Source organism: Pseudorca crassidens, chromosome 2 (assembly GCF_039906515.1).
Source record: "Pseudorca crassidens isolate mPseCra1 chromosome 2, mPseCra1.hap1, whole genome shotgun sequence".
NCBI lineage: Eukaryota > Metazoa > Chordata > Mammalia > Artiodactyla > Delphinidae > Pseudorca > Pseudorca crassidens.
In genome coordinates, this window is record NC_090297.1 from 99,063,756 (window position 1) to 99,091,350 (window position 27,595).

General features: G+C 41.3%; 1 protein-coding gene across 4 annotated transcripts in view; it reads left to right on the forward strand.

Annotated features, from left to right (window-relative positions):
- The first annotated feature begins 3,638 nt into the window (after positions 1-3,638).
- LRIG2 (leucine rich repeats and immunoglobulin like domains 2) overlaps positions 3,639-27,595 on the forward strand; it is a 67,819-nt gene continuing 43,862 nt past the window's right edge. Inside the window, exons 1-3 of one of the 4 annotated variants that reach the window (XM_067727303.1) lie at positions 4,489-4,606; positions 5,164-5,289; positions 7,952-8,129. Coding sequence is in view for 1 of the 4 variants with exons in the window: in XM_067727300.1 (XP_067583401.1) it covers positions 4,233-4,471 (239 nt within the window). In the remaining 3 variants the exon portion in view is untranslated. The other 3 variants (XM_067727301.1, XM_067727302.1, XM_067727300.1) reach the window with 3 other exon arrangements.

A 27,595-nucleotide genomic window follows, 5' to 3' on the forward strand; every position in this document is an offset into this window, starting at 1 on the left:
GCCAAAAATAAATAAATAAATAAATTTAATAATTAAAAAAAGTTAATAAAATAGATAAGCAACAGGATATATTGTACAACACAGGGAAATTTTGTAATAACTTTAAATGGAGTATAATCTATAAAAATATTGAATCACTGTGTTGTACACCTGAAGCTAATATAATATTTTAAATCAGCTATAGTTCAATTAAAAAAATCCTTATACATTTAATATTTTTACTTGTGTTCCAATCTCTAGTACACTGTTATATAGAAGCAGTGATAGGCATTCTTGTCTTGATCCTAATGTGAAATAAACAGTTTTAATGTTTCACTATTAAGTATGAAATTTGCTGTAGGTTTTGGTAAATACCCTTTATCAGCTTAAGGAAGTTCATATATTCCAAGTTGGCGAAGAGTTTTCATAATGAATATGTCTAGAATATTATGTTTTACACACATGTATATCTCATATAGTAGATATTTACATACCTTATATGGTATATGTGACCTATGTTATATAACATACTGTACTAGTGTATATATGTGTGCGTCGAAGAAGAAAATCCATACAACTATTTCAGTACATATGTCTCTGTACTGAAATAGAGACAATGGGAGAGATAATGGGCAATAGATAATGGGAGATAGGACAGCTGAATTTTAAGGGGGTAGTGTTCATACAAAGGTCTGGTATTTATACAAAGGTCTGGAACAAGGGATCCAAAGTGAGCAGTTTTCTTTAGGAGTCTGGAGCTGAGTTATCTCTGCTTATAGGTCACACTGAACTCTAAAAACTCTTCCCAGGTACTTTGGCACCCAAGGATTAATTAGATAATTCTAGGGCAATGGATACAAAAACTCTTTATTCCATTTTCATGGAGAAACAGATCACTAAACTCTTTATTTATTTATTTAATTAATTTATTTAATTAATTTTGGCTGCGTTCAGTCTTCATTGCTGCACGTGGGCTTTCTCTAGTTGCGGAGAGCCGGGGCTACTCTTCGTTGCTGTGCGTGGGCTTCTCATTGCGGTGGCTTCTCTTGTTGCGGAGCACGGGCTCTAGAGCACAGGCTCAGTAGTTGTGGCACACGGGTTTAATTGCTCTGTGGCATGTGGGATCTTCCCAGACCAGGGCTCGAACCCATGTCCCCTGCATTGACAAGCAGATTCTTAACCACTGTGCCACCAGGGAAGTCCCTAAACTCTTTATTAAAAACATGTATTTGGTAAATCTAGTTGGCTACATGGGGGCTTACACTGGGATTCTCTTTATTGCTACGTATATTTTTCATACCAAGAAAGGTTTTTTTTTTTTGCGGTACACGGGCCTCTCACTGTTGTGGCCTCTCCTGTCGCGGAGCACTGGCTCCGGACTCACAGGCTCAGCGGCCATGGCTCACGGGTGCAGCCGCTCCGCGGCATGTGGGATCTTCCCGGACCGGGGCCCGAACCCGTGTCCCCTGCATCGGCAGGCAGACTCTCAACCACTGTGACACCAGGGAAGCCCCCAAGAAAGTTTTAAAAGAAAAATTTTTAGATAACTTTATTAAGTAGAGTGTAAAATAATCTCATCATCCAGTTATTTAACAAACATTTATTGAATGTTTATTATGTGGCAGTTACTGTGCTAGTCCATATGGGAGTACAAAGATATATATAAGGTACATATAAGTGCTGTCAAATATGGTAAAAAAATAATGTGCAGAAGGAATTAAGAGCTGGGAGGGACTCCTAGCTGGTGTGACCTGTACCACTTATTGGGGAAGACACAGGATAGAGAGCATGAATTTCTAAAGAGCCCATAGGGAAGCTGTGAAACTATAATGCAGAGTGGTACTAATATGCCTCTCCCCTTTTTTTTTGTGGGTCTCTTGCCTATGCCCAGTTTCTTAGTGGAGGTTGTTAAGCATTTTCAACAGCCGGGGAAGTGAGGCTAAGAGTAAGTTTCACTCTGCTGTCTTGGTTTTTTGTTTTTTTAAATTTATTTATTCATTTATTTTTGGCTGTGCTGGTTCTTCGTCGTTGCGCAGGGGCTTTCTCTAGTTGCAGGGTGAGTTGGGGTACTCTCCATTGCCGTGCGCGGGCTTCTCATTGCCTTGGCTTCTCTTGTTGTGGATCACGGGCTCTAGGCACGTGGGCTTCAGTAGTTGTGACACGCAGCTCTAGAGCGCAGACAGTAGTTGTGGTGCACGGGTTTAATTGCTCTGTGGCATGTGGGATCCTTCTGGACCAGGGCTTGAACCCGTGTCCCCTGCATTGGCAGGCAGATTCTTAACCACTGCACCACCAGGGAAGTCCCCTGCTGTCTTGGTTTTAAAAGTTCAGTTTGGATTGGAGCATTGTCCTTGATTCCAAGAAATATTTCAATATTAAGAAACAGAAAAAGGTTTTAAAAAGCATAATTGTGACTCCAAACCTGCCATGGAAAGACTGATTTCAGTTACTTTCTAGGACAACCCTATGTTCTAGGCATTATCATTTCCTTTTAACCTGCTCAGGTTTTTAATTTACAAGGGTCAGAAAACCCATAGTAATGCCAGCCTACCTCTGTTTCTGGCTAGGTTAATTTAACCTGTCTGGGCTTGTTTCCTCAGCAGCAATAACTGTCTTGCCAATTTCACAGTAGTAGAGGGATCAAACAATGTAACAGATGCAAACACTCCTTGAAGAGCATAAAAGCACTAAATGTAAGTGAACTATCACTGTTATTTTTAAAGTCTTATCCATAATTTGGGTATAATGCACGGCTGAGTGAGTCTAAGGTTGTAACTGAGTAGGACCTTACATCGCCTTCCCAGGTCAGGCCTTCCCCCACATCCTCTGCTTTAGTTCTTCTCTGAATTACATAGATAACAGTATTTGATGCACATTTCCTGAGTTGTTTTACAGGTGTTAAAAACCCCCACCAAACGGATGATATTAACTACTTGATGACCATGAACACATAGCCCCAGGCCTCCTGGAGCCTAAGGACTGATAATGTTAACCCCTGTGACACTGCCCTGTTACCTCACCATCAGCCAATGAGAATTGTTCATGAGCTGACCACATACCCTGCGACTCGCCTCCCTCATCTGGCCTTTAAAAATGCTTTACCAAAACCCTTTGGGGAGCTCAGGGAGTTTTGGGGCCTGAGCCACCGGTCTCCTTCAGTGGCCCTGCAATAAACCTTTCTCTGCTCCAGACTCCAACGTTTTGGTTTGTTTGGCCTCACTGTGCATCAGGCACACGAACTTGCGCTAACAAGGTGGCCAGACTTCACTGTTCCTGGTAGGTTTTCCACAGCCTCTGCTTCAGAATAAAAAAATTCCTTACATCCAGCCTTTACTTTGTTGACAGTTCTACATGCCCTGCTTGCTTTTTTGAGAGTGAGTGTAAATATAGGACAGCATTCTCCAAAACAGAGGAAAGAAGAGTATTTTCCTTAAAGACATGCCTTGCAAGTGCAGCCCAATCAACATTTATTGAATTCCAAGACAACAGAAGCTGGAGGTACACAGAGCAAAAACAGGGCATCTGCCTTGAGGAGCTTAAGAGCCCATCAACTGATAGTGGTAACCTGCTTCCTGTTAGGAGAGTGGGAGTTTCCTTACACTTGCAGGATTGCAGAAGCCGCAGACCAGGAGGGGCAGAGGAGGACCCAGCTCGGCTCTGGAGGCCGTGGGCTACATGAAAACTCCCGCGCCCCCTTAGTGTTTGCGACTTGGAAGGCACCCCTTCTGCCATTCCCCTTTCTTGGTGCCGGGAGAAGATAAACGATACTTTTCTACCACTATAGTAGATACATCTCAAATCAGGACTTAGGACTTCAGCGCTTCAGCCCTCACTCCCTCCTAAGGAGCCACTGCACACTCCAGCGGAGGAACGGCGGCGGAGCTCCAGGGGGCTCCCCAAAGAGCTGAGCACCTTAAAGTCCTCCTTAAGGAGCTCCCTGTCTCCAGCCCCGCCCCTCGTGGAGTCCCGCCCCCGACGCGACCTCGTCCTGTGGCACCGATTGGTTGGCTCCTGTGCGTGAAGACGTTGCGTCGTGGGGCGGGGCGGAGGAGCGTTGTCCGTAGGTCCACAGCCCTGTGTCCTCGGCCACCGCCCCCGCTGCTGACCTGTATCCGCCCCTCGCCTGCCTTTAGAGGGTACAGGCGACAGCAGTTTCTCTAGGTGGTCGAACAGCCGCCAAACGTCTCCGTCGAGCTACTTTTTCTAGTTGGCGGCTCCTCTGGGCTGCGTCCAGGTCGGGGGGGTGGGGAAAAATGGCGCCGGCGCCCCAAGGCGTCCGGGAGGAGCCGCTGCTGGAGTGTGGGTCCGGACTGCTTTCCCGGCTGCTCTTCCTCGCCCAGGCAGTCCTCCTCCTGCTGCCGGCCGCCCGGGCAGGCCTCTGCCCCGCGCCCTGCTCCTGCCGCATCCCTCTGTTGGATTGCAGTCGCAGGAAACTGCCAGCGCCCAGCTGGAGGGCGCTGTCGAGCTCACTGCCCCCCGACGCCGTCAGCCTGTGAGTAGAGTTGCCGGGCGGGGGACCAAAGGAAAGGGGGGTGCTTCCCTTCCTCGAGGGACAGGAGGGAGACGGGCCTGGTCGGAGGGCGCGGCCAGGAGCCTAAGTTCTGAAGGAGAATGCCATTGCGATGTTGTGAGCTTTTTTTTGTTGGGGAGTGGTGGTGGTTGGAGCCTGAAAACCTGGTGTTCAGGTTCTGGAGACTTGTACGAAGACCAGGGTTAAAATTCTTGGGAGCAGGGAGTCTCTGATTTCTGGGCTGGGAGGAGTTGGGGCGGCGATACTGTTAAGGGCTCACTGGTCCTGGGCTCCGGCATTGGCTCTTGAATGGTTGGGGCTCCTCGCTCGTTTTGGGCTGCATCATCCTGTGCATCAGCTTGAATGGTCCCCAAGCACGTGATTTTATAACCACGATCATAAAGACTTATGAACTGTTTTTTGGCTGTAGTTCAGGTTTTGGCTAATTTTGTGCTGTATTTTCGACAACTGGGTTAAAACTTCATGTGTTAACTACATCCAGTACCACCTTGAACAAATATCTTTATAAATAGCATTTTTGATCTAATTTAGGATTCACCTTGTAAAGAAGGGAAGGCGTATCTGTTACAAAATTAAGTGTTTTGTTTTCAATGCATTTCCTTGTGGCAAAGACCTTAAAAATCAGTCCTCTTTGTTTATGTATGAGAAGCAAGTACGATGGTTGGATGGATGAATTCTTCCGGAGACTCCACTGCAGAGTGATCACCTTGACAGGCCTGTGTTAGTGGCACCTGGAGAGCTCATTAGTCTGAGTCAGCCTGGTGGCATTAGGAGCAACAGTAGGTATTAAATGCTGCAATTATGGGGCTTGTTAACCACTAACATACGGTTATTTCTCTGCCGCTAACTGAGCAATGTATTTTTTTTTTTTTTTTTGCGGTACTCGGGCCTCTCACTGTTGTGGCCTCTCCCATTACGGAGCACAGGCTCCGGACGCGCAGGCTCAGCGGCCATGGCTCACGGGCCTAGCCGCTCCGCGGCATGTGGGATCTTCCCAGACAGGGGTACGAACCCGTGTCCCCTGCATTGGCAGGCGGACTCTCAACCACTGCGCCACCAGGGAAGCCCTGAGCAATGTATTTATTGACAGACTTCTAACAGAGTCGTCTCTAAAACAAGACCTGTCACAAAAAAAAAAAAAAAAAAGCTCGAGGTGTGATTAAAATATGAGGGGATGTTTGGATTTCCATTGGAAATGGAATACAAATAGAAGGTCTGTCTCTGCAGAGGTTAAAGTGTGTATACGTTTGCAAATAGCTTATGTTAGATAGGAAAGGAAACTACCTCATAAATTCCTTGAGAAAATTAAGGTAACTTAAATAACCAAATGTAGTAGCATAGATTTGCAGTGTAATAAGGTGTTTCCTGTTGTTTTATGATAGTGACACCTGTAGCTAATTCTGGTTCTGTTGATGCAAATAACATTTAGCAGTTCATATCAGTTGCAGTATAGTCTGAATTAAACCTAGCATAACATCTTAGTAATGCAGTAACTACCTTTTTCTAAGAAATTCTTGGAACAACTACCTGATTATGACAAACTGAACCTGATTATGACAGACTAAATCTGGTGCAGGTTTAAAAACAACACAACTTCATTTAGCTGTAATTGAAATAAATGTGGCCTACTTTTTAAGATCCTCCATTGGTAGATAAACAATAATTAGAAATAGTTTTAAGATACATTTATTTTGTATCTGCATTTATGTAAGATATATTTATTTTGTGTCTAGGTTTGATTTTTTTTAATCAAGACAAATTGCCTAAAGCCAAGTGACATTCAAAAATTTTAAATGTCCTATAATGAAATTGACATTTTCAGTTGAAGTGAAATGCCTTGGAGAGCAATTCTCTTGTAGAAAGTAATTGGATGGAAGTCTTACATTAGCAGAAGAACTCTTAAAATATTAAAAGATGAGGTTGTGCTGTTTTAAACTGAGAAATGTAATATTTTTCATCAGTTGCCTTCAGCTATAAAACAGGTACATGTGGTTTTCTTTATGTAATTTTGAATTTTTAAAACATATGCAATGCTTTAAATGTATTAGTGATTCAAACTCAAATGCTCAGACTTGCAGCAATCATCAAAAAGATGGTAGACAAAATTCCTTAACCCTGGGTTTTAAACTATGTATCTGCCCCCAGTTACTGGCACAGAGCCCCTGAAACCCTTGTATCAATAATTTCCAAAGTGATAGGAGAACTAGGAGCACCTTTCCTTTTTCTATTTGGTTTTTGACCCTAATTCCTGGCACAGAGCTCCTACATCTCTTGCAATCTCCTGGGTGATAGGAGTATCTTTTGACCTAACGAGGTGACTCTTGGTGGGCTTCTGGATAGCTTCAGGATTGGGGTGGGTCACCAGAAAGACCAAGCTGTGCTTAGAAGCTTGGAACTTCAGCCCCACCCCCCGGATCCTACAGAAGAGGAGAGGGGCTAGAGATTGAGGTAGTAATTGATCATGCCTATGTGGTGAAGCCTCCATAAAAATTTTCAAAGTATGGAGTTCAGAGAGCTTCTGAGTTGGTGAACACACCTACCAGGAGGTATGCTGTGAGGGTGGTGCATCCCAGCTCCATGGAGACAGAAGCTCCTGCACCAGACCCTTCTGGATCTCGCCCTGTGTATCTCTTCCTCTGGCTGTTCATCTGTGTCCTTTATCATGTCTTTTGTTATACAGTTAACCAGTAAACACAAGTAAGTGTTTTCCTGAGTTCTGTGAGGTATTCTAACAGTGCTTGAGTCCAAGGAGGGGGGTCGTGGCAACCTCCAGTTTGTAGCCAAGTTGGACAGAAGTTGTGGGTAACATGGGGAGCTACGACTTGTGATTGGTTTCTGAAGTGGGAGGCCATCTTATGGGACTGAGAGCTTAACCAGTGAGGTCTGCACTAACTCCAGTTAGTGTCAGAATTGAATTGAATTGCAGGACATCTAGCTGGTGTTGGAGAATTGGTTGGTGTGGGGAAAAAGCACACATCTAGTGTCAGAAGTACTGTGTGTGTGAGTAAAGGAAGAAACCAGTGACAAAAATTTTTTGCTTGAGCAAACTTCAGTCAGTTTTAGCAGTATCCCTGCTAAGTTAGTTTAGTAGGAGTCCCCCACCCTCAATGTCTGATCAGATTCCTCCTCCTACACCATCGCCCAGGTGATATCTGAGTACCCTGGCCTGTCTTCAGCAAGAATCCTTTTGGGTCTGTTTAGTTAAAAACCCCCTTACCAGATGTTTTCTCTTAGTAATTTTCCATTCACCGACACCACTCTGCTCCTTAGCTATAAGTTTTCTCTTATTCATGGAGTATTCAGAGTTAAGCCCAATCTCTTTCCCCCACTTTAAAGTTTCATTGTAGTGGTTCCTTTATGTATCGAGAAAGCCCCATCCCCCAAAGTCTTCCTTACCATGCTTTAACAAGTATCATTGAGTATTTTTTTTCCTTTTAACAGTTATGGTGCCACAACTCGGGATAGGATCAGATTCATCATTGGACCCCCGGACCTCTCACCCAGGACCCTAAGTGCGTACCTTTGAAGCCTTTATCTTCACTCCTGACTGATTGATCGGGGATCCATTGTTGAGTCCGACTCCTGAATCATTGCTCCGGACTAACGTCCGTGGAAGCTGGTAAGGACAGATTTTGATTGTTAAGAGTCTGAGTACAGTTGACCTTGAACAACATAGGTTTGAACTGTGTAGGTCCACTTATATGCAGATTTTTTTCAATAGTAAATACTCCAGTACTACACAGTCCATGGTTGGTTGAATCCATGGATGCAGAACCTTGGATACAAAGGAACTGCACGTATGGAAGGCAATTACAAGTTATATGTGGATTTTTAACTTTGCAGAGGGTCGGTGCTCCTAACCTTAGTGTTGTTCAAAGGTCAACTGTATACTCCAGAAGTTGGGATAGAGTCCCAGATAAACACAGGCTGGGTTAGAGTCCCAGGTTTCTCTGTTTGTAAGAAAGCGCAGTTAGAGTCCTAGGTTTTCTTGTCTGAAAGATACTGGGTTGGAAATCTCTCCTTCCTGGCTCTTTTTTTCCTGAGTGGGGATTATTTATTCCCTGACTCTTTGGGCTGGAAGTCTCTTTCTGGCTCTTTTTTATTATTCCCTGACTCCTTATGCTGGAAGTCTTTCTTCTTGGCTCTCTGTGAGGCCTCTTTGTCCCTCTCTTGGGTCCTGCTTTTCCCATGAGAACTTATTAGATGGCTCAAACCCCCTTCTTGAACCCCTGCTGAGTATATTCTCTGTCTCCCTCCATTCTTGTTGGCATGCTTTTGTTGAGGATAATGTGGAACTTCACTGGCTTCTTTCGGAAACTTGTGATCTCTCTACACTGGCTCCGCTAAGACGTCTCCCCTCTCATTGCTTCTGCTCCTCCTTTGCCCTCTCACCACCTTCAGTATTTCCTCCAATTCCCTTGAATACTATATGTCCTTCTCAAAGCCCCTTCATCCTCTATCCCCTGCCAGACCTTTTTACACCTCAGTCTTTTTTTTTTTTTTGCGGTACGCGGGCCTCTCACTGCTGTGGCCTCTGCTGTTGCGGAGCACAGGCTCCGGACGCGCAGGCTCAGCGGCCATGGCTCACAGGCCCAGCCGCTCCACGGCATGTGGGATCTTCCCGGACCAGGGCACGAACTCGTGTCCCCTGCATCAGCAGGCGGACTCTCAACCACTGTGCCACCAGGGAAGCCCTCCACCTCAGTCTTTATAGTCACTTGATCTTTGGACCCCCTGCCCTCCACTAGAGGCTGTTAAGAAACTTAGGGACCCCCCAAAACAACTACCTGAAGCTGAAAAGGAAAAAGGCTAATTGGAAATAGACTGTATGTTTTCAGCAGTTGGATGGGCTTTGGAGACCTGCCTCTAGATGCCTCTAGGTGTCTCCTTGGTCAACACCTAAAATTTGGTTCATAGCCTCCATAAGATTACATATCAGGGCAACGGAAGGTGGTCTGTACAAAATTGGTAAACAGGTAACCCATACTTGTCCCATTTGCCATAAACACAATTCACATAAAAACATAGAGTAGAGAAAAGACAAGAGATTATTATTTTATATAAACCAGTGAGTTTGTATTACTATGTTTTACTAACTAACTCATGACTAAAATTTTCCAGTGAAAACTTAAGATCTCTATTAGCATCTGTCTGTATGTTTATGTATGTCTGTATATATGTTGTAGAGGTGTGCTGTTTTTCTACTTCTAGATGGTATTACCAAATTAATTTATAAAATCCAATCCTGTTCAAATTAGCTGAGAGATAAATGAGCAGTTACATAAATTAAGTATTCCTGAAACTCTCAGAAACAGAGAAGCTCAGTGTTTTAAGTTTACATTATCTGGGATAATTTTTCGTAAATAAAGCTAATTTGAAAATTGTTGGTAAAATAAGAACAGGCATGTCTTCAGAGTTGTCAGCATTAAATATGGTGCAGACATTAAATCTAAACTAAGAACAAAATGTACAAAAAAAATGAATTGCTTCCTGTATGTCAAGCACAGCAGTAAAATAAAAAAGGGGGAAATACTATGTATGTAACTTTTTAGGTTTTTGCTTTTGTGATGTTTGCCTAACATGCATGTGTTATAAAAAATAGTTAATAGGGAAATAACTTCAGATGATGGCTGGCTTTGTTTGGTGTTGTGTCTGCCTAAAATAAAAATCAAAGTCATTTGTAAGTAAGATAAACTACTGAAACATTCATTATTGAACCTAAATTTAAGTTTATATACTTTTGGCATCTTGTTTTTACATGTTACAAAGAAACAAGATATTTGGATCTATTAGTAAACATTCTTTTGCTACACAAAAATTGTACTAAGAGGAATCGTATGCCTCTAGAAATTGCAAAATCGTATATTCAGAAATATACTAGTTTACTACAGAAAACTGATACATGACAGACCACAATTGCCTACTTCCTAGTTTTCTCTGTTAAAAAAAAGTTTATTAATAGTTAAAAATCATAATCAATATATGTAAATGAAACTACTAGAAACTGTAAGAATGAAGAGAAATAACTTTGTATGCAAGGTATGAAGGATGTGTTTAGTTAAGGGAAAAAAAGATTTTTATTCTAAGGTAGAATGAGTTCCAGAATGAGAAAGAGGAAAAATACAGTACAAAAACTGAATAGATATTAGAAAAATGGTTGTAGAAGATTTGCAGAACAGGAATTTTGTGTTTGGTTAAGTTGCTGAGATTGAATGGATTTATTTGTAAGTTACCAAAAAAAAGTGAACTTTAATATCAAAAGTGTACTGGAATTCCCTGCTGGTCCAGTGGTTAGGACTCGGTGCTTTCACTGCCTCGGCCTGGGTTCAATCCCTGGTGGGTTCAATCCCTGGTTGGGGAGCTAAGATCCTGCAAGCTGCGCAGTGTGGCCAAAAAACAAACACAAAAGTGTATTGATGCAAAACTAGAATCCCAAAGTTTTATTGGATTGTTGGTCTGTTCTTATTAAGAAACTGTAAAAAGGTTTACCTTTTAAGTAGTCTGCCTAGGAAACAAAGATTTTGTGTCTTATCAAAATAATTTCCTGTGTTTCATGTTGTCTTTATCAGGTCTTTGATTACTCTAAAACATTGAGTTTTCTCAATATTAGAAGAGCTAAGTTTTTTTTTTTTAAACAACTATGTGACTTTCTGTATTTGCCTTTGAAATCTTTTGTCACTTTGTTTAAATGGATAACTAAGTATTGTTTCACAGTGACCTGTGATCTTATTTAGTCAAGTGTTTAAACTTTTCAGTATTTTTGACAACTTCTCAAAATCAAATTCTAAATGGAGTCTTTTTGACTCCATTTAGAATGGAGTCTCGAACTACCTTCGAGACTTTCCAGAGGCCCCTGGAAAATCTCAAAGGATATGTCTCTCACGTTGTAAAAGGATATGTTAAACTAATTAGGTTTATTTGGTATTTTAAATTCCATGAGAAGCGTAGTCAAATAAATGAGGACAAATATTCTTAGGTTATACACGTACGGATATATGTTACTAATAATAGGTATTCCAGAAAAGTGTGAAGTTCATAGAGATTTGAAATAGCCTTGTTGTCTGGTTATTATGATAACATATTGTATGCCACAGAAATAACTAATTTTTCTTATCAAATGAACTCTCATCAGAACTTTAACCATGGCCATTTTAAGTCTTTTTTCATTCACGGACAAGTTGTTTTACTCTCATTCTTCTCTGAAAGCATAAACAGTCAGCCACAGGCAAGAATGCTCCATGATGCCATCAGTAAGGCCATGCCACGAGATTGAGAGAATTTCCAGAAGTAATGAAGAAGCTGATGGATTTATGAAACTGTTAACCCAAGATCAAGTAGAACAAGAATTAATTACATTGGACTGAATAAACTGATGAGGATGGTTATAATTTTTTTTATCACTCTTTGTTTGAAACATTACTGGTTCTTTAATGTTTTGCTCTTCAGATTTAAATAACCTTTTTCGGACTTCCCTGGTGGCGCAGTGGTTAAGAATCTGCCTGCCAATGCAGGGGACATGGGTTTGAGCCTTGGTCCGGGAAGATCCCACATGCCGCGGAGCAGCTAAGCCCGTGCGCCACAACTACTGAAGCCCGTGCGCCTACGACCGCAACAAGAGAAACCACCACAATGAGAAGCCCATGCACCACAGCGAAGAGTAGCCCCCGCTAGCTGCAACTGGAGAAAGCCCCCATGCATCAGTGGAGAGCCAGCGCAGCCAAAAATAAATAAATAAATAAAAAACAAACAAATAAATAACCTTTTTCTTTTCTCTTATGTTATCTATAGCTTACAACAGTAATCTGGTAGATAATACCTTTGTGAACAAAGATGAGACAATTACTTTTTCTCCCTACCTGATTCCTCCAGAATTCAGAAACTTTTAGCCAGTATTCTTATTTTCATGACAATGTGGTAGTTTAAGTTCAATAAGAATGTGCTCTTGTAAGAGGATACAATTGGAAATATAGGTTATATTATCATGGCTTTGACTGAAATGTTATATTTAAGAGTGAACTGTGCATAGAATCTGGTTTAAGGGACTAAGGTTGCCTTCATGGAACCGGTGCTCTTGGAAAAACTGGCCTGCTGTCTGGCTTACAGCATTCTCAGCCTCATAGGTGAGTAAGGAAAGTCACTTCCTGGCAGGTCCAGGAACCTTACGATATCCTGGGGACATCAAGAAGAGAGAGAGTCACCTGAATCTTTAGGAATGGGAGATGAAGTCTGGTGGCTAGTTCCTGAGCTGGCTTCCTAGCCTCGAGAGGCTTTTAAAAACTTAATCTGAGATTCCTTATGAAAAGTTTGAGCAAAACGAACTCAAAAAGAGCCTGCCTATATGGTCAATCACTATTCTTGCTGCACTTACATGAGTAATCAGGACAAATCTAATGAGACCAGAATTATGTAAACAAGAAATAAAAGGTTAACTATAGAGGGAAGTTTTTTTTCTTTCAGTGTAAAACTGTAGTGCACCCTTGTGGCTTCTGTCTTGCACACTGGCCAGTCCTTACCACATTCTCAATTCTGGTTTCCTCCAGTATCTGACTCTAACTCTCCAAACTAATGTTTCCAGTTTTTTTTTCCCCCACTCTCCTGACGTGGCATCACTGAGAACTAAAATTGCCCTTTTCCTGAAATCCTGCAAGCTGAAGCTGGATGACTTGATATAAACTTAAAAAAAAAAAAGAGCACAACACATTGTATATGGGCAAGCTTTGTGCCTCCTGCTGTGTGGATCACTAACAGAATTCATCAGAACATTTAATGCCATCCATCACCAGAGACATTCAAACTGCAAACCAGGAAACTTCTTCAGGTGGCCACTGCCATCCTCATTCTACCTTTTAAAGATGCTTCAATTTCAAATCTAAGAATCCCAACTGGCTACCCTCTGGACTGAGAAACTGGATCTCTAACTATTAATTTTGGCTTTTATTTTCATAGAAACTCCCCTCATTAAATACCTGACTGCTGGTACCATTGAGCAAATATAATACCAAGTCCCTACAGAAGGTTCACCTGGTCCTTAATGAACAAAAGGCTACTGAATGAGAAAATAGACATATTGTTCAGAGGAAAGAAGAATGTCTCTTCTTTCCTTGAACAAGAAAGGGGCCTGACAAAGATTCTTTGACTAAATTTTGACTACTGAACCACCTTCATCCAGGCTCATCTGTATACTTACTTGTAAAATGCAGTTTTAGCAAGAATCCCTTGATACCTGATCACCCTTGATATCTGATCTGGTTTCTCATGTTCCACCATCCTCCAGGTGATGTCTGATCACCATGGCTTGTCTTCAGCAGGAATCCACTTAGGTCTATTTAGCCAGAACCCCCCTTACCCTTGTTTCCAGTTTTCCATCCACTGATTTTGTCCACCCTGCTCCATGGCTATAAATTCACACTTGCCCCTGCGGTATTTGGAGTTGAGCCCAATTTCTTTCCCCCCACTGCAAAATTTCATCATAGTGGTCCCTATACCCTTACAGATAACTTGCACCACCTTGAATAAAGTCTTTCTTACCAGGTTTTAACACGTGTCATTGAATTTTTTTTTTTTTCTTCTTTTAACACAGAATTTTTCCTAGATGTTTGGTATCACAGGAGTGAGATTTGCTAGAGTGGATCTGGCTAATGGAAATGTGGTTTGGGAAGAGAGGGGATAAAAAGGCAGGGGATCCAGAACCTTTGATTCCTGGGTGACCACATGGTCACCCATGGTATGGAGCGGCAGCTGTGCTGCTCTCAAGTTACTAAAGGTAAAAGTTACCAATGGAATTTAGAGATGGATCCAATTCCTAGCCTCTTGGTTCACTGGATGCATAAGGAAAGGGAAACTAGTAAGAAAAAGATGAACTGTTTAATCCCTTCGTTATTGTGGTAACCAAATTATAATAGCTAAAATTGAAATAATGTAATAAGAAGTAATATGTAAAAGTGAAATTAAAAGAGAGTGCTGGGTCAGACCTTGATGCTGGACCAAGCTCAGATTTCACTAAGTCTGAGCTTTGGTAACTAGCCTCAAAGCTGCCCACCAAGGGAAAAATTAAGCAAGGACAACAGAAAGTACCTCTAAGACCTCTGGCCACCAAGAATGTAGTCAGTGTGCGGGGAGGGCAAAACCAAGAAACTGCTGAAATCAGGGAGTACAGTGTGAAGGAGTTGTTTCATTTTGTGGATCAGTAACATCAGCTTCCTGAAGAACCTTTATTAAAATGGACTGTGAGGGACTTCCCTGACAGTCCAGTGCTTAAGACCTCGCCTTCCAATGCAGGGGATGCGGGTTCAATCCTGGTCAGGGAGCTAAGATCCCACATGCCTCACAGCCACAAAAAAAAAACCCCAAAACATAAACCAGAAGCGATATCGTAACAAATTCAATAAAGACTTTAAAAAAAATAAAAAAATAAAAATGGATTGTGAGAGTCATTAATTTAGGAGCAGTATCTGGTTTTAGATGCTTCAGTGGGGAAAAGTGTGTTTGGGTTGATGGAGGATCTGCAGGTCACTATGGAACAATCACTGATGGCCATATGTGATCCAGACACAAAGTAGTTTATTCCTGAGGGAACAGCCAGCCTAATGGATTGGGCAGAAGCCACTGTAAGGTCTGTTTATCCCTGAGAAAGAGGACTGTCTGCCGCCTCCAATAAATGCCAAGTGGAAGCAGATGATATGTTTTGTGTATAAGCCATGTGGGATTATCTTTATGATAATTGGGATATTCACTTGCTGAATGTGCCTGTTACCCAGTCCATGGTAAATGCTGTGATTAAGGGGAAACTCTTACATGGGCACCCCATATAACCTAACTGCTGCAAAACTAGGGGACAGTTGGGGAAGCCTTATGTATTGGCTGCCTCAGCTTCCCCTCTGGATCTTATAAAGATGCTAATAAAAACATTAGGTTAGTTAACAAGAGAATGAGGAAAGGCAAAGGAGTCAGGGAACTGATGTTAGCAAGGTGGACATTTTTAAACAGTTACTAAGAAATAAGGTGAATAAAGCAAATATTGTTAGGAGCAAAACAAAGGAAATAGGGAAGAATCATGGAATTCAACCCAGCAGAATGGAAGGCTTTAGATGGTTTTAAGAAATGGGATGAATAAAACAGACATTAGTGGGGTTAAAACAAAGCTCTTATTACTGCACTACCCAAGGTTGGGCAGGCTGGAAAGACCTCCTTCTGATCCCCCAACATTAAAGGTCTCCAAAGAAGTCTGCTCTGTTTAGTTTGAAGAAATCTAAAAATCCAGATACTGAGATTGCAGTGAGAAACTTGACCAGCAAACGCTTGGGTCATTGGTTAGGCAGATTAAATGAGATAAAAATTAACAGAAAGGGACACTTTCCTGGCCGTCCAGTGGTTGGGATGCCGTGTTTCCACTGCAGGGGGTGTGGGTTTGATCCCTGGTCGGGGAACTAGGATCCCACATGTCTTGCAGCACAGCCAAAAAATAGAAAAAAAATTGACAAAAGGGCCAGGGTCCCTTGGCTCAGCCCACGAAGGGGGGACCCCAAAACCTTTTGCAGTAGAGTGGATAAAATGGTCAGAAGGTAGAGAAGTTCCCAGGATTTCCTGATAGGAGATCATCTTGCACTGTGGTACCAAAACCCACTGGTGAAACCTGATACAGCTGAGAACATAAAAATATAAGGGTTGATAGGATTATGAAAGTTGGAATGTTTAAACAGGCTTTAAATTGTATCTTCTTTTTTTTTTTGCACTATGCGGGCCTCTCACTGTTGTGGCCTATCCGGTTGCGGAGCACAGGCTCCGGATGCGCAGGCCCAACGGCCATGGCTCACAGGCCCAGCTGCTCCGCAGCATGTGGGATCTTCCCGGACCGGGGCACGAACCCGTATCCCCTGCATCGGCAGGCGGACTCTGAACCACTGCGCCACCAGGGAAGCCCAAGTTGTATCTTCTTTACCTGAGTGTTTTATAGGAATGGGTGTTACGTCTGTATGGGGACTGCTTCCCCTACCTAGTACTCTACAGCCAAAATTTGTTCATATAAGCCCTAATGGAGGCTCTAGTTAAGAATGTAAGGTGAAAGTTTGTAGGAGAATGGTATATTTGATCAGACTTTTACCTGATTGTGTAATGAAGATGGACACTGTATCTGGTTGGGGAATGTTTTCTCTACCTAGTGTTGTAAAACAGAAGGCATGTAAATCTACACTTCAAGCAATATTACTAATTGGACACGCTAAATGGGAACCAGTAAGGTGGCCCAAGCCCACCTAGCATAGAATAGAAGCTGGAGTGTTGGTATGGGAAAATTCTCTGTGTGATAACCCTGTGTGTACCTGAGTGCCTCCCAGCAACAGCTTCTAGGACTTGGGACTGGAGAATTTCCAGTTGAAGGGTAGTTACTGGCTTCCTTTGGACATTAATTGAAACTGCCCATATGACTAAAAGTCATAAAGTAATTTTGAAAAGAATCTTGATATCTTGCATAATGTCTGATAAACACTCCAGTGGGGAGGACAGTGCCCAGAAGAGTTTCATAATAAAATGGCAATGGTTTACACAGGATCATACTGTCCAGGGCATGCGAGGAGGATATACTAAAGAATAGGGAGCCTCTGTTCCCTTAGGACTGACTCTGGAACTGTGTGAGGAGCTGCTGGATTATGTTGTCACTTGGAAGTGTCCTATAAACAGCTCATAACTGACCAAAAAAGAGCTGCTTGGTTTGTGAATGACAGTTGCAAGGTGAAGGGACAGCATTCTATTTTGAAGGCCACCACCGATAGAAGAAGGTAAAGACATTAGCTCACTGGGTTGAATTGCATGCTGTTTTCCTAGAGTAATGCAAGAATTGAACAGTGGTAAAAACCCCTGTGTTTGAGTTTTTACTGACTCATGGACAACGGCCTATGGCCAGACCATATGGTCAGGCAGAAGAACAGTGGAAACATGGCCTGTTAAAGGGATGCCCTTATGGGGCATAGCCCTATGGGAATTACCGTGGGAATTTGAAGGGTGCATTAAAGTAGGGCTTTGTCGACGTCCACCAGGAGAAGCCCCTTCTAAGTTCAGAAGGTGATTAGAATCACCAGGCAGATACCCCCTGTGTGCTCACTTGAGATGGCCATGTGGGTCCATGAAATGAGTGGATATGGGGGCATTGCAGCAATGCAGAAATGGGCTAAATCCAGACGTATTTTCTCTTGTATCGTCTGAGGCACAAAATGACAGTAAGTATTGACAGAATAATGTTCTGTCTGCAAGCAAAAGAGACAGAGATGGCAGATGGCTAAGTGTCAGATTCCTCTGGGGGAAAGGCCTTGAATATAGCTAGTAAGTGAGACTGATGTTGGTAGACCTGGGGGGCTACAAATGAGTCCTGATAGGAATAGACACTGACTCTGGACCAGGCTTTACTTACTTGGTGGTAGATGGAAATGTACAAGAGTGCTTTGAAACAACCGGAACAGAAGATAATTGTACCAGTTTGGATGGCTGACCATCATCTCTTCAGACCAAGGAGTACACTTTATAGCCCATAATGTCCAAGAGTGGGCAGAGAGAGAGCCTCCTCAGGGTACTAGTTTGATGGAGAACTAGAATGGGCAATTAAAACATTGGTTATCTAAAATGGGAGAGAAAAAGACATGAAGGGCTGGCTTGTATACCATGAAAGTGTACTCATACTCAACATGGGGTGGGGCTAAAGGAGTGGCCCTACTGTATAGAGTCCTCTTTCTGGTGGGTCTGGGGAAGAGGGTGTGGAATGACTATGCAATTCTTACTAAGGGAGAAGTACTCTGGTGTAACAAGTATACTTTTTTCTTTCTTTCCCCTATTAACTTTCTTCCCCCTGCTTGATGCAGTGGTCATAGGACCAGGCCTGCAAATATAAGTGCTGGAAACAGATGATTCCTAAGCAAGAAGCTAACTGTAATTTTAAATTTGGGTTCAAGATTCCTAAGTACCTGATGGGGTGGGTTGTGCCTTCACCCCATCTTGCAAAATTGAGGTAAACAGTGAATGCCACTATATTGCCTGGTGGTAAAAAGAGCCCAGGTAGTTCTGTAACTGTGTTACCTTACGCTAAATGAACTGTGGACTGAAGCGGGGGAGCTTGCTAAACTAGTGTTGCTCTTTGCTATCTAGACCAGCACAGTGGCTGAACCTGATGTTCCTTCCGAAGTTGAAAGAGTTTGGGTATACAGGGAGAGAAGGAGCAATAATAGTAGCTGAAGATAAAGAAACAAGTAAATGGGTTGTGTAGTGAGGGAAATCCAATAATAACACCTCAAAAGGGCTCAGAGTAGTCGATTATATCTCTTAATGCAGTTACACCAGATGACTGAAAGAGTGAAACCGTATGTTTGCCTAGACCACACCTGCATTTGGAACCTGACAAGATTAACTGGAAGCCTGCAAACCCGAGTGGCCTTACCTGAAAATTATTTTTCATACCATATGATGATGGACTGGTCCAGTTATTAATGACTGAATGGGATTCTACAATATGCCAGTATCTTTTGAGTATATATATATCGGTCTCTGCCCCTGGCTCCTGGCACACAGCTCCTGAAACCCTTGTAACTTCCAAAGTGATAAGTATTTGGAGTGCCTTTTGTTCTAATATTTGGTCTTTGACCCTGATTCCTGATACACAGCTCCTACATCTCTTGGAATTTTCTGGGTGATAGGGGTGTCTTTTGACCTAATGGGGTGACTCTTGGTGGGCTCCTGGATAGCTTCAGGATTGGGGTGGGTCACCAGAAAGACCAAGCGGTGATTAGAAACTGGAAACTTTCAGCCCCACGCCCCCCATCTTACAGAAGAGGAGAGGGGCTAGAGATTGAGGTAGTAATTGATCATGCCCATGTGATGAAGCCTCCATAAAAATTTTCAAAGTATGGCGTTCAGAGAGCTTGTGAGTTGGTGAACACACCTACCAGGATGTATGCTGTGAGGGTGGTGCATCCCAACTCCATGGAGACAGAAGCTCCTGCACCAGACCCTTCTGGATCTCGCCCTGTGTATCTCTTCCTCTGGCTGTTCATCTGTGTCCTTTATCATGTTGTTTGTCCAGTAAATGTAAGTAAATGTTTTCCTGGGTTCTGTGAGCTGTTCTAGCAGGTGCTTGATTCCAAGGAGGGGGAACCTCCAATTTGTAGCCAAGTTGGACAGAAGTTGTGGGTAACATAGGGATCTACTGTGGTGTAGGGGGCAGTCTTGTGGGACTGAGCCCTTAATTTGTGGGGTCTGCAGTAACTCCAGTTAGTGTCAGAGTTGAATTGCAGGATATCCAGCTGGTGTTGGAGAATTGGTTGGTGTGGGGGAAAAAACCCAAAAATATCTGGTGTCAGGAGCATTGTGTGTGTGAGTAAAGATAGAAGTGATTTTTTTCCTAGGCAGAACCTTACTTAGATACTGTCTTTTTTAAAAAGAGTTTATCGTTGGTTTACAATATTGTGTTAGTTTCAGGTGTACAGCAAAGTGATTCATTTATATATATACATATATCCATTCTTTTTCAGATTCTTTTCCCATGTAGGTTATTACAGAATATTGAGTACGAGTTCCCTATGCTATACAGTAGGTCCTTGGTGATCATCTATTTTATGTATAGTAGTGTGTATTTGTTAATCCCAAACTCCTAATTTATCCCTCCCCTCCATGTTTCCCCTTTGGTAACCATACATTTGTTTTCGAAGTGTGTGAGTCTTTCTGTTTTGTAAATAAGTTCATTTGTATCTTTTTTTTTTTTTTTTAGATTCCACATATAAGTGATATCATATGATATTTGCCTTTCTCTCTCTGACTTGCTTCACTTCATATGGTAATCTCTAGGTCTATCCATGTTGCTGCAAATGTCATTATTTCATTCTTTTTTATGGCTGAGTAATATTCTATTGTATATATTTACTACATCTTCTTTATCCATTCCTCTGTCAGTGGACATCTAGGTTGCTTCCGTGTCTTGGCTATTGTAAATAGTGCTGCAGTGAACATTGGGGTGCATGTATCTTTTCCAGCTATGGTTTTCTCTGGATATATGCCCGGTAGTGGGATTGCTGGGTCATATGGTAGTTCTAGTTTTAGTTTTATAAGGAACCTCCGTACTGTTCTCCATAGTGGTTGTGCCAGTTCATGGATACTGTCGTTTTTTTTTTGGGCCACACCACTCGGCTTGTGGGGTCTTAGTTCCCCGACGAGGGATGGAAGCTGGGCCTCGCAGTTGAGAGCACCGAATCTTAACCACTGGACTGTCAGGGAATTCCCTAGATACTGTCTTTATGCTGCTGCTTTTTTAAAAAAATAAATTTATTTATTATTTATTTTTGGCTGTGTTGGGTCTTAGCTGATGTGTGTGAGCTTTTCTCTAGCTGCGGTGAGCAGGGGCTACTCTTCGTAGCGGTGCCTGGGCTTCTCATTGCGGTGGCTTCTCTTGTTGCGGAGCATGGGCTGTAGGCATGCGGGCTTCAGTAGTTGTGGCACGTGGGCTCAGTAATTGTGGCTCGCAGGCTCTAGAGTGCAGGCTCAGTAGTTGTGGTGCGTGGGCTTAGGTGCTCCGCGGCATGTGGGATCTTCCCGGACCAGGGCTCAAACTCGTGTCCCCTGCATTGGCAGGCAGATTCTCAACCACTGCGCCACCAGGGAAGCCCTGTCTTTATGCTTCTATATGTCAGAAACTCTTTCAAATTTTATTTGGTAGTTTAAAACTTGACTGGATTCTCCATGGCAGAGCTCTGTGTCACATTGTTCTGATTTTACACACGCAGGCACAGACACACACACACACACACACACACACACACACACACACACACACACACACACACACACACACACAAGATTGAAAGACCAGATATGTTAGTCAACTTCTTGTTTTTTCAAGTAAGAACGTTAGAACCTCTCTCCTCCAACAATTATTTGCTGTTATGGTCATTTCATGATAGCACCAAAAAATTAGGAAGTACATGATTTTTTTTTTTTTAATTTTTATTTATCTATTTAGTTTTTCGGCCACACAGCATGCAGGATCTTAGTTCCCCGACCGGAGATCGAACCCGTGCCCCCTGCAGTGGAACTGTGGAGTCTTAACCACTGGACCGCCAGAGAAGTCCCAGGAATACATGATTTTAGAGTTAAGGAAAATTCTGTAGATTAACTATATTTAGCTTTATGGAAAACTTGACCTTATTATTTTCGTTTTACTGTTGACTGCTGAAAACTTCATCATGGATTTGGGAACCACTGCTCTACTAGATTAATTGGAAAGAGATGGCAGATGACACTTAGCCACCTGCCATCTCTGTCTCTTTTGCTTGCGACAATACTTACTGTCATTTTGTGCCTCAGAGGGTACAAGAGAAATACGTCTGGATGTCATATGCATTTAGTTGTTACTTCTAGTTTCTTAGTCTCCTCTGTTCTCATAATAGTTACTGTTTAAGATTTGTCCACATTGTTCTTTGGAGTAGTTGTGAACAGATTAGTTCTTCAGCATAGGAAGAGGGCAGTTTATGTTAAATAACTCCAGGAAGTCTTTCAGATTTGCACATAACTTGAGCTTTAACCTCTTTAGCTGTTGCTTTGTGTGAGTGACATTGGTAAAATGTTTTCACTGTTAGTTACAGGTGGAGTTAGCCTCGATTCCTTCAAAGGTCCTGAGCTCACTACCAGTGACTTGCGTGATGTCAAGCAAAAACCGCAGAGCTTTGCCTATACTTCATATTTCTTTCCTAAAAGGGCAAATAATTTGTAGTATCCTTCCGTTCTACATTTTCAGTGATACTGGTAAGGACTGAGATACTCTTTGGAAAATATTCTTAGGTTTTAGAAAGGTAATATGGTAGGGGAGTTGATTTGAGGATGTTTGTTTTTCTGAAAATGAACTCTTCAACCTTCTATTGCATGTAGAGGATACAGGTTGTGAAGAAAACTGAGAGGCAGAAACATAACTTTGACATAACTTGATGCTTTTCAATTGGATAATCCAGCTGGGATGTGAAAAGAAGAATTCACTTTAATTGCTTCAAACCACAAGGTGGTGAACTGAAAATGAGTCCCTTTAAAAAAGGTACAGATTAGATTTCCCCTGTATTAAGGTCCCTCGTATTTACCCCATTTGTTACTATCTACCCTTGTTTTATACCTCCTTCTTCCATTTTGTGTTCCATGATATTTTCACTGCATTTTATGGGGAAGTGAGATTGACTGCGGGGCGGAGCACAGTGAGATTGGCTGTGGGTTTAGAAACGTGGTTTACTCTGTCATCAAACCAAAGTAGGACTTCCCTTTCTTGGCTTCTAGGCCTCTTTAGGTAGGAATCAAGAGGAAACGCTTCTTGCTCTGCCTAATATCATCCTATCCCAGTTCTACACTCCAGAGTGAAGAAGAGCTTATTCCTGGGAAGATTCCCCATGCCTTCCTTGCCCTGACCCTCACATCCTCACCACCAACCAGTATCTGCTGTGAGACCATCAGCCCCAGGCTCATTATGCCCTTTATTCTTGTTCACACCAGTCTCCACAAGAAACTCAGGACTTACAGGTTAACTCTCTTCTCCATAGAAAGCCCCAGCCCTCTTCTTGGCTTTATTTTTGTCTTTAGTAGGCATCATCTTCTGACATGCTACATATTTTACTTTGTCTTTTCAATAGAATGTAAATGTCACGGGGGCATGGATTTTTATCTGTTCATTCATTGCTATAGAAGAACAGTGACCAGCAGTAGGTACTCAAAGGTATTTGTTGAATGAATGCAGCAAATAATTGAATTAAAGAAAACCTTTTGAGGGAGATGAGGAGAAGCTCTCAAAGAAATTAAAGCAGTCCTTTCTCAATTGCTTCTTTAGTTTTTTTTGTTTTTTTAAAATTTTATTGGAGTATAGTTGATTTACAATGTTGTATTAGTTTTAGGTGTACAGCAAAGTGATTCAGTTATACATATATATATATTCATTCTTTTTCAGTTTCTTTACCCATATGGGTTATTACAGAATACTGAGTAGAGTTCTCTGTACTGTGCAGTAGGTCTTGGCTGTTTATCTGTTTTATATATGGTAGTGTGTGTGTGTTAATCCCAAGCTCCTAATTTATCCCCCCTGGCCCCCGCAATGTTTCCCCTTTACTTCTCTAGTTTTTTTTTAAATTTTATTTTTGGCTGCATTGGGTCTTCATTGCTGCGCGCGGGCTTTCTCTAGTTGTGGCAAGCAGGGGCTACTCTTTGTTGTGGTGCATGGGCTTCATATTGCGGTGGCTTCTCTTGTTGCAGAGCACAGGCGCATGGGCTTCAGTAGTTGTGGCTCGCAGGCTTAGTTGCTCTGCAGCATGTGGGAACTTCCTGGACCAGGGAGCAAACCCGTGTCCGTTGCATTGACAGGCGGATTCTTAACCACTGTACCACCAGGGAAGTCCCTCTAGTTTTTAAAATATCTTATTAGATGATTTCTTTTCAGCGTACCTCATTCCCCATAGTAAACATTTTGAGTGAATCAGTATATTATCTTAGCTAATTATTTGTATTTTAAGATCATCTTTTTAAAAAAAATAGAGAAAAATTTCTGAATATAGGCATACTAAGTTACTACTAATTCTAACTCCCATCTCACTCTAGGATGTTTTGTTTAATTGCACCAAAATTCAGAAAAACTTCTGTGTGAACAATCTTTCATTTATTCTGATTGTTTTTATAGGACTTTGCAGCGTCTATTAGATATTTACTAAATATTAGTGAATAATCAGTTGCACAAAGTGTCATTATAGCTTGCAGCCATAGTTTGAGGGGTTTTTAATAGTCTACAACTTCATTCCAACCTGTACACCAGCCACCTATTTCTAAAGTTGGGATCCTTCAAAGGCATTTGGATGTCTTTCACGTACCTTATCTTTCTAGGCGCTAGCAGAAACACCAGTTTTATTCTTTAAAAGAAACAGACCCACTGGTAAATCCCTAAAGCACATTTAGGGGAACGGGGAATACACTGCTATGGTGTTTCCAAAATTCAATATCTGTTGTCCTTGGCTTGCATACTACTGTTATATCGAACTGTTTCACTTCCAACAATTATTTCAAAGCATGTACAATATGCCTTTCTTGCATTGCATTAAGGATTTTAACATATTTCATCTTCTTTATCCTGGTCTGCCTGGGAAAGTGATAAACAGAAGATGTGAGCCCATGAAATTTATTGTAATCTTCAAGGCATTTTTGTTAGTTCAGAAAATAGCTGAAGAAGAAAGCCTATAATGAGAGGCTTAAGAAATCTTATCTAATACATATTTGGTAAAGATCACTTAGATCTCATTGTTAACACAAGTCTACACTGAATTATCTTGATATTTTACATTGAGCCCAGCATAATTTACCAACTTAAACTCCTTTTGACACTGAGAGTGCCTGTCTTATCATACTTTCCCTAGCATTGATTATCATCATCTAAATTATTATTTGCTAATTTGCTAGGGGAAAAATCATATTGTTTTAATTGCTTTTCTTTGTACAATTTGTTTGATTCTCTTAATGTTAACTTTGTCTTCACTGGTTCTCTTGCCCTGAATGGCACTTGATTTTAGATGTTAGAACCATTGGAAAGAGGAGAGTAGTGTGCTCAGTATATCCCTAAGGAGTTTTACAATGTTGACCTTCGCCCTTTTTGACAAGATCTTTCTGGGCAAGGGAACAATAATTAAGAGATGAAGAGAGCCAAACAAGGCTACTACTGGAAAGTGGTAAAGAAACCTAGGGTCATTTCACCTTGCTATAGACTCCCATACCTAAACCCAAATCCTGACTCTCCTTCCCAGTGAGCTATGTAGCCAAGGAGCTATCTAACAGTGTACTAGTATGTCTTGCTGCGTTTACCTAAGACTTCATTTTTAAAATCTTATTTTAGGGAATACACATAAATTATAAAAGAGCATATATTCTCATTAAAAGAAATCAAGCAATACAGAAGAGAATTAAATAGAAATAAAAGCACCCATTCCTTCTTCTACCCCTTTCTATCCCACCCTCCTGTGGTACAAATAGGGATTTACAGGAATTTCATCCTGATAGTAAATATAATTTAGTGGCATTTTGGTGTCAGTGAGACTTTAGTTTAAGGTGATCCTGTAAACTCCAGGAGGGATTATATAAACTCTCCAAATGTCTGTTTTGTTCCATACTACTTAGTGCAGTGTCTGGCGAGGACAGTTTCATTGTAAGGCGAGAAAAGGAAAAGGATTGAAAGAATCTTAACAGAGCATGTCTGACCATCAGGCTTTGGGGTATTAGATTTCTGGAGAAGCGCAAGGGTTCTCAGCACTGGCTGCATGTTAGACTATCACTTGGAGAGCCTTAGCAAAATACCAGTGCTTAGGTCTCACACCCCAGTGATTCTGCTTTGATTGGTCTGGATGAGACCCCAGCATCAGTGTGTTAGAATCTTCCCTGGTAATGCTGATGTGCAGCAGTGGTGAAGAACTACTGAACCATAAACAGTTGTTGCTTACTGAATGTTAATTGAGGAGATCTGTGCTTTACTTAATTCTTTAAAAGTCCTTTATGCTTTGGAGGACACTTTTATTTTTATAGAGATTATTGTCCTAATTATGTTTTGTTATATTAAAAATATTTTGCATTTCCTTATATACAACATATATAGTAAGCACATGGATAATCAAAGAATTACTTAATTACTTGTACATTAAGATAATCATTAGGCTTCCTGATGCTAGAAAATATATTTCCCTCATCTTAGGACCATGACATTTTATATGGTATACTTTCTTTTTTAAAGGCCCTTTAATCATAATGGAAAACTAGCATTTAAGCAGTAGAGAAAACAAATCATATTAAGGAGCTTAGCAAAAATGTTTTAAAAAAAATCTGAATGCATTTGTATGATGTTTTCTTTTCTATGCCAAACTAAATGACTCAACTTGTTTATTCTGTGTTACTCCAGTTATCAAAAATGTTAAGATGTTCAGCTGATGCAAATAAAAAATAAAAGCAATTTAGGGACTTCCCTGGTGGCCCAGTGGATAAGACTTGGCACTCCCAATGCAGGGGGCCCATGTTCGAACCCTGGTTGGGGAGCTAGATCCCGCATGCTGCAACAAAGATCTTGTGTGCTGCAACTGAGACCCGGTGCAGTCTAAATAAATAAATAAATATTTAAAAAAATAAAAGCAATTTAAGTAAGTAGATTCCATCCAAATTATTAATTTCATGTTTGGGACAAAAACCAGAGGAACAGAATATTTAATGTAAGCTTTCTTTACTATGCTGTAAACCTGTTTTTTTTAAAGTGTGTATTCTTTACCTTTCCTTCTCTTGCCCTTCCCCAACTTTTCCCCAAAAAGGAGACTGTAACTGTGTTGTTTGTAATAAACTTAAACGCCGGAATAACTGTCAGAATAACTAGTAGTGATGAGTAGTTTTAAGGTTAAACCATAAACAGTGCAACATTAATGAAGTGTGGTGTAAATAAATTTGTAGCTAAACACTTCTTAACTTTGGCTTTCTCTTATATATTTTTATTTTTTTGTATATCCATTTCAAAACCACTATGACATCTTAGTTATATAATCAAAATCTTGGCAGGTAGCAACAGGAAAAGCATAGCCAACCCTGAGCATAATTATGCTTATTTGAGGAAATATTAGACTTGGTGCCAGGTTAAACTATATAGGTGTTAAGAGATAATAATGAGAAACCCAACTAATGCTTGGCTTTGATTAGACCTTCCTTCTCTGCCAATAACGTAAGTGATAAGACAGTTTATATTAAATTTAATATCTATTCACTCCCCAAAATATAATAACTTAATAATTATAATAAAATATAGTCTATCCAAATATAAAATAGTCTGATAAGAAGATGTGAACCCAGTTCATAGTCAGAAAATGCTCACTAATGATGATGGAAAGTATCTTAGCTTTCTGTATATTTTCATGTATAAGCAACAGCCTTTGTTCTGCTATTGCTGAATTATTTTTTATTCTAAATGGAAAAAACATTAAAAGCATGGGATTAATATGCTGTGGTTTTGTACTGCTTGCTAAAAATTCAGCTGTTCATTGGCTTGATATTTGAAGGCCAGACACTGGGTTCAAAAATGCA